The sequence below is a fragment of the Phoxinus phoxinus genome, assembly GCF_949152265.1.
Source record: "Phoxinus phoxinus genome assembly, chromosome: 7".
NCBI classification, from domain to species: Eukaryota; Metazoa; Chordata; class Actinopteri; order Cypriniformes; family Leuciscidae; genus Phoxinus; species Phoxinus phoxinus.
Genome location: NC_136882.1, coordinates 34,134,600 through 34,150,796, shown reverse-complemented (window position 1 = coordinate 34,150,796; position 16,197 = coordinate 34,134,600). Strand labels below are relative to the sequence as shown.

Below are 16,197 nucleotides of genomic sequence, written 5' to 3'. Positions count from 1 at the left end.
GAAAGCATCATTAGCCAACTATGGTCAGAAGTTATGTCGTTACAAACAGTTACTACAGTTTCAGGAAACAGTTGTGACTACATGCGAAGTTTCTTAAACATCTATGCATTTCTGCATCGTACTACGGTAGTTAATCAGCGCGTTCTCTTTAGGATTATGGCTAGTGTAATTCTTCACCATGAATTTAGCAATTAATTTATTTTACTACACTGCACAATTATAGAAGTATATATCATATATAATTGAAAACCTCAGAAAGTCTTGTCTTGAAAGATTAATACATGATCATTAAAAATGTATGTTTATGTCTATGGAGAAAATGATTTTCTCTTCTGCAACTCCACTGCTGCACACCATCATGAAGCGCTCTCTCTCTTCAGGATTCACTCACCATGTCCAGAAGCAGGTAAACAGACTCCCTGTTCCGTGTAGTGGTTTTATCCGTCTCCTGTCCGATCTTCAGCAGGCTGGAGGAGGCGAGCTGGGGAAGAATTACAGGATTTTATTAAGCTGCTAAATCCCACAGTGAGAGTTGCATAAATGGAGTATTTATTGTTGATATGTTCATGTAAATTGCATGTTGTAGAGTAAAAGTATTGAACAGAAAAACCTTTAAGCCAGGATTTAGGACAATTACTGCTAATACTGTTACTTACGGCAAGGAACTCTTTCAGGCGATCCTCTATGCTGCCCTTGTGGATCGTGAACAGAGCAGCGGCAATCTGGTTTATCGCTTTAGCCAGACAGTGAATGTTGTTGCAGTGACCTTAAAAGATTTATAGAGAGTTAACACACACACACACGATAAATGTCACGCACATTAAAACGCGTCGTTCCAGCGGACCGCAGTTCAAACAGCACAGATGTAATCTGATTTCATTCGCAGCGGTTCAGCGCGAGTCTGAAATGCAAAAATTGGTACCTTCTATTGCGGGACTGTACTGTGACATCACGTTGCTGGCCAGGGTCGGCATGGAAACGGCCACGAAGACCATCAACAGGCAGGCGATCTTGTACTCTTCCTCTGGGCTAATATTTTCTGTTACAAACGAGAAGAATTGAGTTCATGAATTTTCCTTAAGGTAACTCGGGAGAAGTACTGATGTGTTGCCATGCCATTGTGAGACTGAAGGGAAATTGCAGCGATTACATTTCTCTCTTTGGACAGTGTCTGAAAATCTCCGTGAAGAGCCAAGACAAACGGCACTAATGTCCAAAAATTAACTCTTATTTATGTTATTAGCGCAACAGCATTTGGGAGTGATTAAATTAAGTCTAGTTTTAGTTGACTCGCTATTTAGATAGTAAACAGAAGACGTTTGGATTGAACCATCAGGGGAATAGAACAAAAACACTGGAGCTGGCCAAGAGGCCCTGGAGGGTCTGGGCTGCTCGGAGAAAATGAAAGCTCAATTCGAGAGAACTGCTGTGCGGTATGAGGTGTTTAAAGTGCACAAGGCTCTTCTCAGGAAGCGGATTCCTCAAACGGGCTCTAATGCCTCATGAAGCTTTGATAAGCAATGCTGGACAAATGCATCTGAAAACTGTAGTGTGACGGAAGCTACTTGACAATATGACAAGATCATTTGAAGTATAACATATAATAAGTTTAATATATGAGTTTAATGATAACATTAGTGCAATGTAGTGCAATTTTACATTTGCTCCTATTCAAAAGTTTGGGGTTGGTAAGATTTTATGATATTTAAAAAAACTAAAATACATTTGACATTTTATTGTTATTTGATCAAAAATACAGTAAAAAAAAAAGCAATATTGTGAATTATCATTACAATTTAAAACTACATAAAATTAAAATAGAAAACTGTTATCTATTCCTGTGATGCATAGCTGAACTTTCAGCACCTTAACTCCAGTCTTCAGTGTCACATGATGCTTCAGAAATCATTCTGATATGCTGATTTCTTATTATTTTTGTGTAAAACGTAAAACAGTGTTTTTTCCAGCTTTGATGAATAGAAAGTTAAAAAGAATTTATTTGAGATACAAATATTTTTGTACAATTATAAATGACAAATAAAAAGTGTCACTTTTGTTCAATTTAATGCAACCTTGCTAAATAAAATTATGAATTTCAATAAAATGACTAATAATTAAAAAATTATTACTGATCCCAAACTTCCGAACGGTAGTGTATACTAATACCTTTTTGTACAAATAAACAATAGTTAATGTATTAAGAACAAACATGGAAAACAAACTGCACATAAGTATATTCACACAAAATAAACTAACAAAAACTAAAAACATCCTAATTCATAGAACGGAGTCAATTGACAAACAGCAGCATTTACCTAAATATTTCCCATTAAACAAATCAATAAATTTTTTTGAACCAGTCCACTGAATGAACCGCTTAAATTTTTTATTTTTTTTTAATTATCGCCTCAGCTTACTTGGCTCTAAAGCTGCATTAATAAACCAAAAAACGGAAGTGATGTAGCAATTTTTGTCATTACATTTTTACACACAAAAAAAAGTAGCGTTACTAGCAAAGTGACGCTGTTTTGAAAAGAGCCGAGTACTGTCACATGTCACTTTTAGTTAGCTACTCCTCAACACTGAAAACAGCTCTCATGAGACACTAAAGGGCAGATCTGCTATGCACAGATATTTTTTATTATTATTTTTAACTCTTGAGGTTGTGGTTAAGATAGGTCTGGCCATGTGAGGTTTCAAACTTTCTTGTGAAATCATTCACCACAGAAATAATGAGACATGGTGAACTGATACTGTGACCAACGTGAACATGGGTGTGGATGTAATGCATGTTTTTGAGTGTGTATTATAGTGTGAGGTTACATCGTAATCACAGTGCAAGTGAGCCTCCTAACGCTGAAGTACTTGACCAGATTGATACAAAGCATGTGATACCACTTAACGTTTCAGCACAAACCAAACCTTTTTTTTTTTTTTTCTACAGCCAGCTAGCTTGCATCCAAGGTCTTAATACAGGGATTTCTGGTAAATCATTTGGCATAAAATGGTCTTTAGATGTGAGCACCAAAGTGCACTTTGGAAAAAGAATTCCTGTTCAACTTTTCTTTCAAGTGTGTGCACACCGACGTCACACTTTGGTAACTGCTTATTTTGTGGCAAATGCTGATGAAAGGAGCAATCCAAAAATGGACGTTCACTGTTCTAACAAATCTAGAGCAAAAACACCTGATGCATATCTACACTTTCTTAGGAGGCCAAAAGAAAACCAAAGAACTTCCCTTGGTAAAGGGATTTAAAAGTTGCATCTGGGATCAAAATGACCTGATGTGTATTACCATTTTGAATGGTCATAAATAAATTATTTTTGCGCTATATTCAATGTAGTGTTCATTTCATTAATGAAATTATAAAAAGAATTTAGTTGAAGACCTTTTTATCCATGACTAAGACGAGAAGACACCAACGTCATTAAACGAAAACTGTGACAATATCAACATGCAATATCGTTGTTGAAAAAAAACGTGACTAAAATGGAGTTAAATAAAAACTTGATCAAATCACTTTGTCAAATAAAAGAGGTGACAAATCATTAGACTGTTTTTAACAAGCTGCTACGAGCTTTCATGCTTGTGATTGCCAGATTTCAAGAATTGAAATCCCCCAATCAGAGTTTTTTTTATTAAAAGAACACAGTTTCTACCCGGTGTTTTAATTCATATTTGCAATCTGGCAACCATGCACACACTCTCTTAGTTTCTACACTGCTTTTAGCGAGCTCTAATTCATATTTCAAATCATAAACCTCTGTCTTTTTTTGCTGTTGGTTTAATGGAAAAACATTAAAGGGGTCATGACATGAGAAACCAAATTTGCCTTGATCTTTAGGTATATAAGAGGTCTTTGTACCATTAAAACGTCCTGCAAGTTTCATAGCTTAAGACGTCCTCCCCATTATAAACGAATCATTTATTTAATCAAGCTCTAAATACAGCTCGTTCTGGATCCATGGTAAGAAGTGACGTCACGGTACGAAGTGACGTACCAGCGTTTGCATACGACCGCCTCCGTCACAAGACAACTACGCTTTAAGCGCAAGACAACTACGCTCATTTCGTATCGTTGTCGCGCCCGCGCGCCGCGCGCCTCACAAGTGTTCAGTCGACGGACAGCGAGTGGGTCTGACTCTGTGTACAGGGGAGATTACGACGTCGCAGATGTGCTGTTCCTGGCTGTGGACAAACGACATCTTTGAATACGCTGCGAAAGATCCAGTCGTCAGGGAAAAATGGATGCACTTTATTTTTTGCGGACGTCTCAGTCACGGCAGTGTTAGTTTAAGCGTTTGTTCTATACATTTTAAGGATGACTGTTTTGAGCTTTGCCAGAAAACTGTTGCTCAAAGATAAGTCCGTGCCGTCTATTCTGGGCTCAACAACGACGACGCAAACTGTAAGTAATGTATTTAAAACTTTAAACTACTTTTTAAAAACGCTGAAAGATCCAGTCGTCAGGGAAAAATGGATGCACTTTATTTTTGCGGACGTCATAGTCACGGCAGTGTTCTATACATTTAAGGATGACTGTTTTGAGGAAAAAATGCCAATATGATGCTTGGCTTTGCCAGAAAACTGTTGCTCAAAGATAAGTCCGTGCCGACTGTTCTGGGCTCAATAACGACGACGCAAACTTACTTTTTACCATGGCTAATATAAACACATTTGTATAAGAGAATCTTGAAAATATGTCGCCTTTCTAGTAGGCCTACATGTGATAGAAAATTAAAAATGTTGCCTTTATCAATGCTGCATCTTCTAAGATGGCCTGTCTGTGCATGCATTTTCATTGGAATTAGTTAAATAATGTTAAACTGTTAGAAAATGAAGCTATAGGATAATTATGCAACAATAATCCGTTTTCAAGTGTCTTGGGTTAATTTTTTTTTATTAATTCAAAATAGTTTCACTTTCCATGTGGACACGGGCTGATCCAGTCTTCGTTGTTGTGGTGATGGTTCATTTTCCTCTGATTCCGGCTCAAACATAATAAGGTTTTATCATTGCAAGAGCCATCGCTTCGCATGCATCACCCGCTATTAAACAGTTACGCCGAATCCGCAAATGTTCTGGCTGGGGGCGTTAATAATTGATGCATAGGCACTGACGTTAGCCAATCATAACAGTGGGCGTTAACACTCAACTCTTAAAGGGGAAACACCCCCAAAACAGACTGTTTGAATCAGAAGATGAGAAACAGGGTGGGAAAAGGTCATAAATCACTACATTTTAAAAGTTTTTTGTAAAAAAAACTATAGTAATACTATAATTGCACCTAAGGGAACATAATAATAAAATAAAAAAAACCATGTCATGACCCCTTTAACATCATTTGGAATTATTGGACTACTAAGAATTTCACTGTTTTAATTTTTGAGAGAAGTTTCTTATTTTACCAGTAGGCCTATAGCCTATGAAAAATAGCCTATAATAAATCAGGAAACTAGATGAGGTAAAATAAAGATGTGTATGGGTTGACATTCTCGTGATTTGTGCTTATAGGTGAGAGTGCAATAACCCTAATGAAATGTAAAAAATACATTTCTAGTTATTATAATAGATTATGATTTTGAGCAAAAAAATTATTTTGAGCAAAATTATTGGGATTATCAATTTAAACATTATGAAGTTAGACGAAAAGGTGACTAAATTCGAAAAGGTGACTAAGATTCGAAAAGATGACTAAGATTATAGTGACTAAAATGCTCAGACATTGTCAACTTATACTTGACTAAACAAAAACAGGACAAGGTTGACTAAATATGATAAAAACTAAAAAAGTGACATGACTAAGACTAAATTGAAAATAGCTGACAAAATGAACACTAATTTTCTAAATTGAAAATAGCTGACAAAATGAACATTAATTTTCAGCCTTCTAAAGCCATATGATATACATGAACATATGATTGAGTAAATGGGTTGAAATTATAATTCACCCCAAACTTTTGAAAGCTAGTGTTTTTATTTTGATGCAAAAAGATTGCCAAAACCAGTTGCATCTGAGATCAAAATGGCCTGATGTGCATTGCCATTTCAAATGGTCTTAAATAACTTACCAGACTTCTGGGAAGACAGAGCCACTACAAGAGCAGGGTCGATCTCACAGGGCAGGCCTGCGGCTGAAGACAGCTCATACACGTTCATGGCAACCTGAGAAAAAAGGAGAATTTCAGGTCCAGCGGTCCATTGTTACTGCCAACAGCAAGCCTGAAAGTCACCTACCTTCATGTCAGTTTCACGAGGAATGTGGTCTTTGAAGTCTTCCACGGAGCTCACCAGGAAGGGAATGTGGCAGGATAGCACCTGGAGAAAAGGACACATTTGTGATTAGAGCTCATTTGTGCAACAACCTTTCCAAACAAAGGACTAGTTAACCGTCAACCTCAACCTCATTCCAATGCCATATTATTTTCTTTCTTCCTTCAAACACGAAAGTCAGAAGAATGTCTGAGCAGCTTGTTTCCTTACAATAAAAGTTGACAGTCATTTATGCCGCCAAGCTCCAAAAAGCACACAAAACGTTATCATATAACATTATTATAGTCTATATTACTATATTCTAACAAGTCTACTAAAACCATATCATATATATGAACAACAATTTTTTAACATCTCACTGATTCAAACATGACACGTGACACCCCACCTGATGCATCTTCAGGTGACATATTTGAATCAGTGTAATTTTAGCATAATTTATACACTAATATGGTGTACCGTAATGTTAGCATAATTTATACACTATTATAGTATTTATTAATATTATAATAAATTAGCTTTCATTTTTATATTTTAATTTTTTCATAATTATATTATGGGCTTTAGAAATATATATTTTTTAAAACGAATAAAATGGCTATTTTGCTTTTATTTTATTTCAGTTTTAGTTTGCTTAATTGTAGTACTTTATAGTACTTAAATGTTTATTTTAGTTAGTTGCAAAGGCAACATTTCTAATTTTCATTTAAGTTTTTCAACGAATAATACATTTAATTTTATTTCAGCTTTATTTGTATGAACAAAAATGATTTTTAATAGTCTTAGTTTAAGTTAATTACACTGATTTGAATATATAAGAATGCAAATGAGATTTGAGAACTACATAAGCTCTGTTCATCACACAAATACATCACATTCAGATCGCCCAGTGTGAGTACACCCTTATATGCTGCTTTTTTGTCCATTTTGGAGCTTGGTTGTACAAATCACTGGCTGTATTATGGAAAAATAGCAGCTTGAACATTTAACCTAACATCTCCTTCTGTGTTTCATGGTAGAAAAAGTAATACAATTTTGGAATTAGCAAGATCTCTCTCAGCTATGAGATGTACACCATCCCTCCGTTGAATTGAAGAGCTGCCCATGTGAGTGTAAGAGAAACTAGACGTCTGCATTACAACTCACATCTCGGAGAGCTTCCTGAGCCAGAGAGCGGAACGACAAAATCACACCGATGATGGTCATCCGTTTCAGCACGCTGTCAACCGCTACAGAAATAGAAGACATGTCTTATTAATAACTTCCAAAAATAGGACATTTTCGTCCTGTAGAACCACTAAAAATAGGTCTGCAGGTGGTGTGTATATGGGCCACATTCCTCAGACGGGATTTTTAAATTCTTGCTCACATTTGAGCTTAGTAATACATGATTGTATGAGGCCAAGCCATAACAAATACCATAAATAGCTCTCTGTAGAGGGTCCTGTCTGCCATGGGGAGTACTGGGAGGGTGTTATTACAAATCATACCATGAAATTCCAAACAGCTATTGTCTAATACAGTGCTTCTGAACCTGTGGTAAGTGGACATGACTGGAAATGTCTTTTTTTTTATATATATTCTAATAAAAAATAATAATTCTGACCTTGCCTCACAATATCATGACTCTAAAACCATGTCAAAATGTCAGTCTTCTCTCATTAAAGCTAATTCTGGCTAAAAAAAAAGCCACTTTGACAGAAAAAAAGTGACCAAAACAGAGTTTAATTTGGAATGGAAAAAAGTTATTTAGTTTATACTATTGCATTTAGTGTTGAAATTATTTATATTAAAAGATTTACTGATGCATTTTTCTCAGGATGCTTTTATTTTCACGTTTGACCAATTTATTGCATCCTTGCTGAATAAAAAAAAAATTCTTACTGACCTTTAGCTTTTTAAGTTATTGTATACAATTAAAAGTCCCCTAATGGATACTCACATGAGAGCCGCTTAAAGAGTGCTGCCATATGTTCCGGCTTGTCGAAACTGGTCCTCATCTGGGTCAGAACCTCCACATTGTCCACCACAAGTTTCTGTAATGGCAGCAAAAGACGTATGATGAATAAGCAGGAAAAAAGTCTGTGCATCCCTCCACGGGAGGACATAATAACCTACATGCATCTTTAAATGCATTACAATCTAACAGCATTTATGACAATGTTGATTACGAGAAAACATTTAGTTATAGATAGCAATATCATCTAGTTAGAGATAGTTGGCACAAACTGTCGATTTAACTTAATTCTGAACCCAGAACATTACTTTTAACACCATAGCCGAACAATTTTGAACAGTAGCCGCATGAAATCACCTGAGATGGGAACTGTGAAGAAATGCAAGAGCACGAGTTTGCATGTCAACAAACGATTTGCGTAATTTGAGCTCTAAGAGAAAACATATTTCACGTTAAAGTCCTTTGGTGAACATGGCGCAGAATAGAAAAGTGAAATAAACCATTTCACTCCCCAGCTGATTGTGGGTCAGATAGGAAACTTGGTTCTTTTTCCTCCAAATTACTTTCAGCTGAGGGAGAGAGGTTTGCAAGTTAAAAGCCTGTGTTCACACACTTTAGTTGGCTCTTGTTTCTCAAGAAACTTTTATAAATGCAGAAGGCTGTTTCAACTACATACATCATGCATTTGCAAACCTGCTACCATTATTGAATAAAATATATTGAAGGAAAAAAAAACCCAGGGCTTTACATGCAGATGCTCTGGCTAAGAGAGAACAAAAAACAGTTCATTCCTACATCATTATGTCAGGGAGTGCAAACAATACACCATTCATACTTCATGAGGAAGACTTTGCCTTCAATGTAATCTAAGTAGGATTTTGTTCAGGTTTGATCATAGTTGCCGTTAATCCATCATTGCTGACAGTTCTTAGTTGTCGTTGTCTAAATGTTATCCAATAACTGAGGGGAAGTGCAACCTAAACACTCTTCCCGGTAAGCAGGCCCACATGGAATCTGTGGCGGCAAAAATCCACAGAAAGCTCTTCAGATTTATGTAATATTTGAACCTCCATCATTCACAAAGATTGTTGATCTTTGTGAATGATGAACGTTCCAATATTACATCATGTGTGTCGTCATCCCCAAGTGTACTACTCTCAGCTCTGTTCAAAGGCCATGTGATGCTTCCATCTTTACTTATGTGAGGAAATAACTTTTTGTACGACCAATAAAACCATTATTTGTGCAGCTTAAACACATTAGACCAGGAGTCGGCAACCTATCGCTAGCACGTGAGCAAAAGCAAGAGAGGTGTTTGCATTTCATTCAGATAAAGTACGAGCATCTCTCCAGCAAACCGACGTGAAAACCTGCCTCAAATGAAACTGAAAGTTCAGTGTTACATCCTGAAGCCCAACACACAGTCATCTTCATTAAAAGTAGCACACTAAATCTTACCAGAGCTGATGCCTCTCTCTCTCTCTAATTGCAGTCTTTGATCTTAAAATTAGCTGATAATAAATAAAATTAAGCTAATTTCTTGCTTTATTTGACATGAACTCAATGTTAAATTTGCATATAGCGTGGGAATTGAAGATTCGATTTATACTAGTTTTGCGGACACACAAGTTATGTTGCCTAATGTAAATGGAAAAACACATGAATGACCAGGTGTAAATAGGAAATCTCATTGGAAATCTGTTCTTCAAAGTGTAATTTAAACATGAAAAAAAAAAAAACTTTAGAAATTTGTGGGGGGTTGTGGCACAGTGATCAACTCTGTGGCACAAGAATGCCAACCCTTAATTAAGTAAATAAATTAATAAAATCCCACAAATTAGACTTGCCGGTGAGTCAAAGTGACTGTGGGAATCACTGTTTAACATGTTGTTGAAAAGAGGATTTGGCAGTCTTCAACAGAGAACTGTGCTTCTGAACACTTTCAGAGGAAGGCAAACAAGTTGGAACTGAGACAAGCCTAATGATGTGACCTTTCACCTCAGAGACCCCTATTGCTCACCTTGAGTTCGGCCACCTGGGAAGAGATGTGCCACATGAGGCTCTCGCTGAGAAACTTCATCCCGTATGGACCCAGCAGCTCAGACAGTGAGCGCATTTCTGAGAGACAAAGTCAAGAATGTTTAGATGTGCTATGGCAGTTTGAGTGTGAAAATAATCACGTCCATCTGAAGAAAACATTGTGGAATGTTTCTAAACAAGGAAATCTTTTATTCAATGTGTCTTTGTGGCATGCTTTTTCCCCCTCACCAGATATGTCGGAATACTCCTCTGCATTGAAGGTGAGCTCATTCTCTGTGGGCAAGTTGACGAAGGCCTTCATGGCAGGAAAGTAAGCGATGTGACCGTTGCTAACCTGCCGCAGTAAAGTCTCCAGATACCTGTGCACAGATTAAGACAAAACCAATGTTTCACTTTAAGGTAGTGGTCTCACACTCAGCTCTTGAGAGGGCCACTGTCCTGTAGAGTTTAGTTCCAATGCTAATTAAACACACCTGAACCAGCTAATCAAGGTCTTCAGAATTACTAGAAACTTTCAGGCACGCGAGTTGGAGCTGGTTGGAGCCGAAAGGCCCCGATATACTCACAGCAAAGTTATTTTTTGTTCTTCGTTTAAGGGTAAAAAGAAGTTCAAAATACCTTTGCAGCGGTATAATGTTAGTGAACATCCCGACGCTACCCACGCTGCTGAGAACGGCGTTTAGATGAATTTGTAAATATTTGCAGCGCGCTTTAGTCACAATATAACCAAATAAACACAACAAAAATGACAGCAGTGAGAAAACAGCAACTAAGAAAACATCTGATCATAGATGCCTGGACAAGCTCTGTAATTTGGCACTCCAGTCAAGTAAAGTCATGTTTATTTATATGGCACCTAATACAATAGATTTCTTTAAACCAAACAGCTTTACAGTATTAAACATGAAAAACATGAAATGAACTGGAAAATATTTACAAGTCAAAGAAGGCAGAGCTCCAAAGCGCATCTACCGATTACGCAATCCCCATGGACCAGTGGTAGTTTGAAGGTGTTTACCAGTCGGAGCAATCTTTTCTGGAAAAATCGCTTTGGCAAGCAGTTTCGAACTCCCGAAATGAACTTAATTTTAGCCTGATTTTGATCGAAATGACGTCACACCAGTTCACTCTTCGACTTCGCTTGAAGTATATCGGGGCCTTGTGTCTGACCTCGACGGACTGAATGAGGAGGAGCCCCAGAGCACACCTATTTATAACTTAATCGCCACGGACCAATGGTATTTACCAGCCAGAGCGGACTTTTCCAGAAATTTCGATTTGGCAAGTAATTTCTAACTCCAGAAACAAACTTTGCTTTGGCCTAAGTTTGTTCGAAATGACACCACACCACATTCAGTTTCACTTGAAGTATATTGGGGCCTTTAGAGCATCATGTTGTAAGCTTGACAACATGCTAATGCCAAATTTTTATTCAAATTAAGTCAAAGCATTGAGTTAGGGGTGCCTGCCTATGTAGAGGTTCTATTTCAGTTGAGATGCTGTCTAAGCAGCTGCAGCCTATATAGACAGTATACTTGGTTTTGGAACAGAGCCATTCATCCTAAAAGCAAAAGTTAAGCTCTAAAATAACTGTGTCCTCTCTAGCATTGACATATAGAGTCTCACCAGTTGGTGTAGAGGCTGGTGATGGTTGGTTCTCCATGGCTGTCCAGGTGTTGAGTCTGCTGCAGCAGCACGTTGTTGAACACTCTGGTGATGTCAATCTGCACATAATTCTCAATGGACTGCAACACTGTCATGTAGGCCCGCACGCTGGTGAGCAGCTCTGATGGTTTGGCGATCTCCTGTGTGGCCTGGTTGTACATGGTCATCCCAACTATGGACCTGAGCGACAGTTACAGACACAGAACGAAAGACATAAATCTGGTTTTATTGTGCATGATTAATCGATGCATGTAATTCTAAAGGAACAAAGTGTTTGTCCTCTTAATGCTTTATCAAAACGTATCTTGCGTCGGAAACAACATTAATGCTGATGTATACAAGACCAAGAAGGAAGAAAACTAAATAATAGCCTAATAATAATCATTTAAAACAATAATCAATCAAATGAACAATCAAACAATAAAAAATCCAATGGATAAAATCCTTCCTTACATGATTTCCTACTAAATATGCAGGTATAAATAATAAATAATAATACTACATTAGTAGAATATTTCCAAACAAAACAGGATATAATATTAGAAAAAATGTAGAGAAAAAAAAGAAATCTGTGACAGCTGGTTTCTTTGGAATAACATGCACCAATTAATCATGCGCAGTAAGACCTGGAATAATACTGTATGTTAAGAAAGTAAAAGGGGTCAATTTGGTCTTAGTTATGTGGTGTATTTGGACTTGGTTATGTGGTGTTGTTTGGAGAGCAATGGTGGCCACAATAAACAGATCCATAACAACAACATATTCTTTTAATGCTTTGACCTGAATCAAGGCTATTTACCCAATCAGATGGAAATGGGTAATAACAGCACATGGTTGGGTGGTGAGATCTGCTAACAGGGCCTCTCATTGCTGAGAAGCACGGCCACATGAGGGGTTCACAGCCCGGGAGAGAGGGGCCAGCCAATGCATCCGCGTCAGAGTTTTGAGTCCAACAGTGGAAAATACCTGTTATTCCTCTGCCCAATGTTTATTTAGTTGGACAAGCTCTATTTTGGAACAGTGTCAAATATCATGCTAACCCAAACTCTCACCACTAGTCCAATAAATTACACAAATCGAACAATAAACCCAAGAGGCTCTTTAAGCCGTTGAGTTCTCAGCTTAATTAATAAGGGAGAGTTGGAAGACAATTTTCCCTCACATAAAACGCAACAGTAACTCTCCCCTATGAGGCAAATGAATATGATTGATGCTAGTGCGGAACGAGTGCGGACAGACCTCATCGCGAAAGGTTGACTGTGGGTAACGTAATAGATAAAACGAGCAGTGATGTGTTTATGTAGGTAGCAGCCAAATTCAGTTCAGGCTGTTGTGATCTTTAAACGCGCACAATTCAGAAAAAAGTTTGATCAGCATTATAGAATTTTATATTGCAAGAGAAAATTTAAGTAAAGTACTTAAATAATAACACACACACACACACTTTAAAATATAATTAATTCCTCAGTTGATTTTAATATTAATAATTTTGTAGCAACTGTGATAAACATTCAAACCATTCAGTTTGGGTTAAGTACTTTTTTTATTTCGAAGGTTTTTAATACTTTTATTCTGCAGGGATGCATTCAATTGATCAAAAGTGGTGTGTTGTCTGAACCATCAAGATGAAAGTCTGACTTACTTGGTGAAGCGGATCTCCAGGTGGGAGGTCAGGTACTCGCGTGGGGTGAAGGTGTGCTCCCAGACCATCATGTTAGGGACGTAGTTAATGGAGAAGCAGAGCTCTGAGAGAGCAGTGTGCAGTTTGTCCAGACTGTAAAAACCAGACGACAGCCTTAAAAACTAATTTCCTTCAGATTATACAGTCAATCAGCTAAAGCTTAACCAGCACTGCTCGCCATGGGGCCGCACCGCTCCCATACTGTTACTACTGCTCATGTGTGTCCATATCAGGCTTTAGGATAAATCCATTTTATATTATATGGAGGATCTGTTTGAATGTCTGCCGTATGGGAGGATAATAGGTAAAAGCCTCCAGCTGAGTTTTGTTCAACACAGTGATTCTCTACTGGTGAGTTCTAATAGGGACACAGAGATGCCCTCATCGACAAAAACCATCAATTACAAAAACTAGAACAAAGTAAAAGACAACATGACCCAGACTACATTAAATACAGTATGAGCTACAAGGATAGACTCAGTTTGTGCTGTGTAGATATAGAAGAAGAGTAAGTTTCGTCCTTACTTGGTGACCAGGAGTCTGTTCTTCCTCATGCTCTCAACACCAGGTTTCTCTCTCTCCGGTTCACCTTTCTTCCCCGTCTGCTTTTTCGACTTCTTGTTCACGGCCTGACTGATGGTTTTGGCACAATGTTTTGGCAGTAGCTGCACAAAAGAACAACAGGAAAAAGCCCCTTTTTAAAGTCAACATGAAATAAAAATGTACCCTACTTTCTTCCCTAATACAAGTTCCTGGTCATATTGTGCACAATTCATCAGTGCAGGTTATTTCAAATAATAAAAAAATAAGTGTGCATAGACTTGGGAATTGTTACATTCTTCTTAAAATACCAGAACCAAATTATTTATGACATAATAAAATACAGCAACAAGGCAAAAGAAATTGTGAGCTTGAGTTGTGAGCTTGCAGCCTGAACTGGATGTAATGAAAGATTATGTGTAATCAAATATAGGCAATTAATAGATATATACCTGTTGCAATATCCTTGCTAGTTGCACACAATAACATGCAGCATGGCCAGTATAGTCCATCTCATGCACAAATTATTCTTAAGAGTTTATTTTACTGAATAACTCAAAAAGTCACTCAAGTCTCAAACTCATGGTATTTTCAAAATCAATGAATGTGTCTTTGATGTTCTTAACTGACTTACTGAACCACTTTGTCTTGAAATTAACTGAGAACCGTTTCTGTGATATGAACATATTTGTTTGATATATCAAACAGTTTTGTATATTGTAAATTATATATATATAGAAAGAATAACTCAAAAATTATGTCAGAAGCACAACAGGTTATTGAATTTATTGTTCTTTTTAATTGACACAAATCCAAATTGCTCTTACTTTTCAACACTCCTCCTCCAATCACATGTAACATCCACTTTTCACCATCCAATCAATTCCTGATGAATAAAATCAAGTCCTACCCCAAGTCTTTGCCAAATAAATATCTTTGCTTCACTTGGAGACATGTCCGATTAGAGAAGTAAAATAGGTTTCATGTTGACCTTAAGACTATAATTCCTTAAGACAAATGTGCCTTCCGCAGCCCAGACATGAGCAAAGCGGGAAGTTACTTATGAGCTGCTGTCCTGTTTGCTTACAACATGACAGTTACATTCACCAGAAGGGGGGTGAGAATAAGTTTATTCATTAAAGCTGACTGTATGTGTTCGAATCAGTGCTGCCAACTGTGTCCAGCGAATCAATCACTGTTTAATTTCATTGCGATCATATTGCAACGGAATGGAACATTCCTGGTGAATTTGCAGAACTCTTTGTAAACCCAGTTAAGTTTCTTAAAATCCCAGATATGACATGGAAAATTCCAGAACTCCCAAAAGTCCCTCTGTGTTTTGGCAGCGCTGAAAGCATGTGTGCGTCACTGACCTGGTCGCTCAGGGTGCACTGCTCTGTGCATATGTCTGTGATGAGGTTGCGGGCTTGCTTGGCCATCTCATCCAGGAACATGTTGCAAAGGGACAGGCTGCGGTCTCCGATGTGGTGCCTCTGCAGGGAGGGACAGACATGGAGACATTAGTGGAGACTTCCCTGAGCACAACCCGAATGTTAAGCGAGACATTTGATTTTCAGCATAAAGTACGTTCCACTCTGTAGCATTCATTTAGTGCTTAAGTTAATACAGGTGTAAAGTGTCATTTTTGCACCAAATGGAATTGCAATTATATCTGGTTCTGCTATAGTCACAGGAAATACATCCCTAACCTTTATTATCAACAGTAAATAATTTGGCTCAGCTGGTCACCTGGAAAAACCATCTGTGAACAGGGCCTAATACTGGCCAAGAACCACCCAATAATATAGGACGGGGCCAACCAATGGACGTATAAAAGCACCAGCCACAGTTATTAAGTGGCGTTTAATGACATTTTAATCAAATAAATGCAGCCTGGGTGAGTATAAGAGGCCTTAAAAAGAAAATTGATCCCCAACTTATACTCATTTATTAATTCTAATAAATTAAGTAACTAGAATTAATTGGAAAAACACCTTATTTCTCACCATGCCATTAACTGGCATGAATTTATCTGAAAA

At 37.5% G+C, this 16,197-nt stretch overlaps 1 protein-coding gene across 8 annotated transcripts in view; it reads right to left on the bottom strand.

Moving 5' to 3' along the window:
* Positions 1-16,197, bottom strand: part of nckap1 (NCK-associated protein 1) — a 51,752-nt gene that overhangs the window by 1,739 nt on the left and 33,816 nt on the right. For all 8 annotated transcript variants that reach the window (XM_079618989.1, XM_079618990.1, XM_079618983.1 and 5 more), the window contains exons 17-29: positions 15,532-15,651; positions 14,144-14,283; positions 13,580-13,711; positions 11,899-12,117; positions 10,501-10,631; positions 10,253-10,350; positions 8,218-8,311; positions 7,422-7,504; positions 6,240-6,320; positions 6,074-6,167; positions 923-1,039; positions 657-766; positions 392-481 (exon numbers count right to left, since the gene is read on the bottom strand). In XM_079618989.1, coding sequence (XP_079475115.1) covers positions 392-481; positions 657-766; positions 923-1,039; positions 6,074-6,167; positions 6,240-6,320; positions 7,422-7,504; positions 8,218-8,311; positions 10,253-10,350; positions 10,501-10,631; positions 11,899-12,117; positions 13,580-13,711; positions 14,144-14,283; positions 15,532-15,651 — 1,509 coding nt within the window. The remainder of the gene's footprint in view (positions 1-391; positions 482-656; positions 767-922; positions 1,040-6,073; positions 6,168-6,239; positions 6,321-7,421; positions 7,505-8,217; positions 8,312-10,252; positions 10,351-10,500; positions 10,632-11,898; positions 12,118-13,579; positions 13,712-14,143; positions 14,284-15,531; positions 15,652-16,197) is intronic.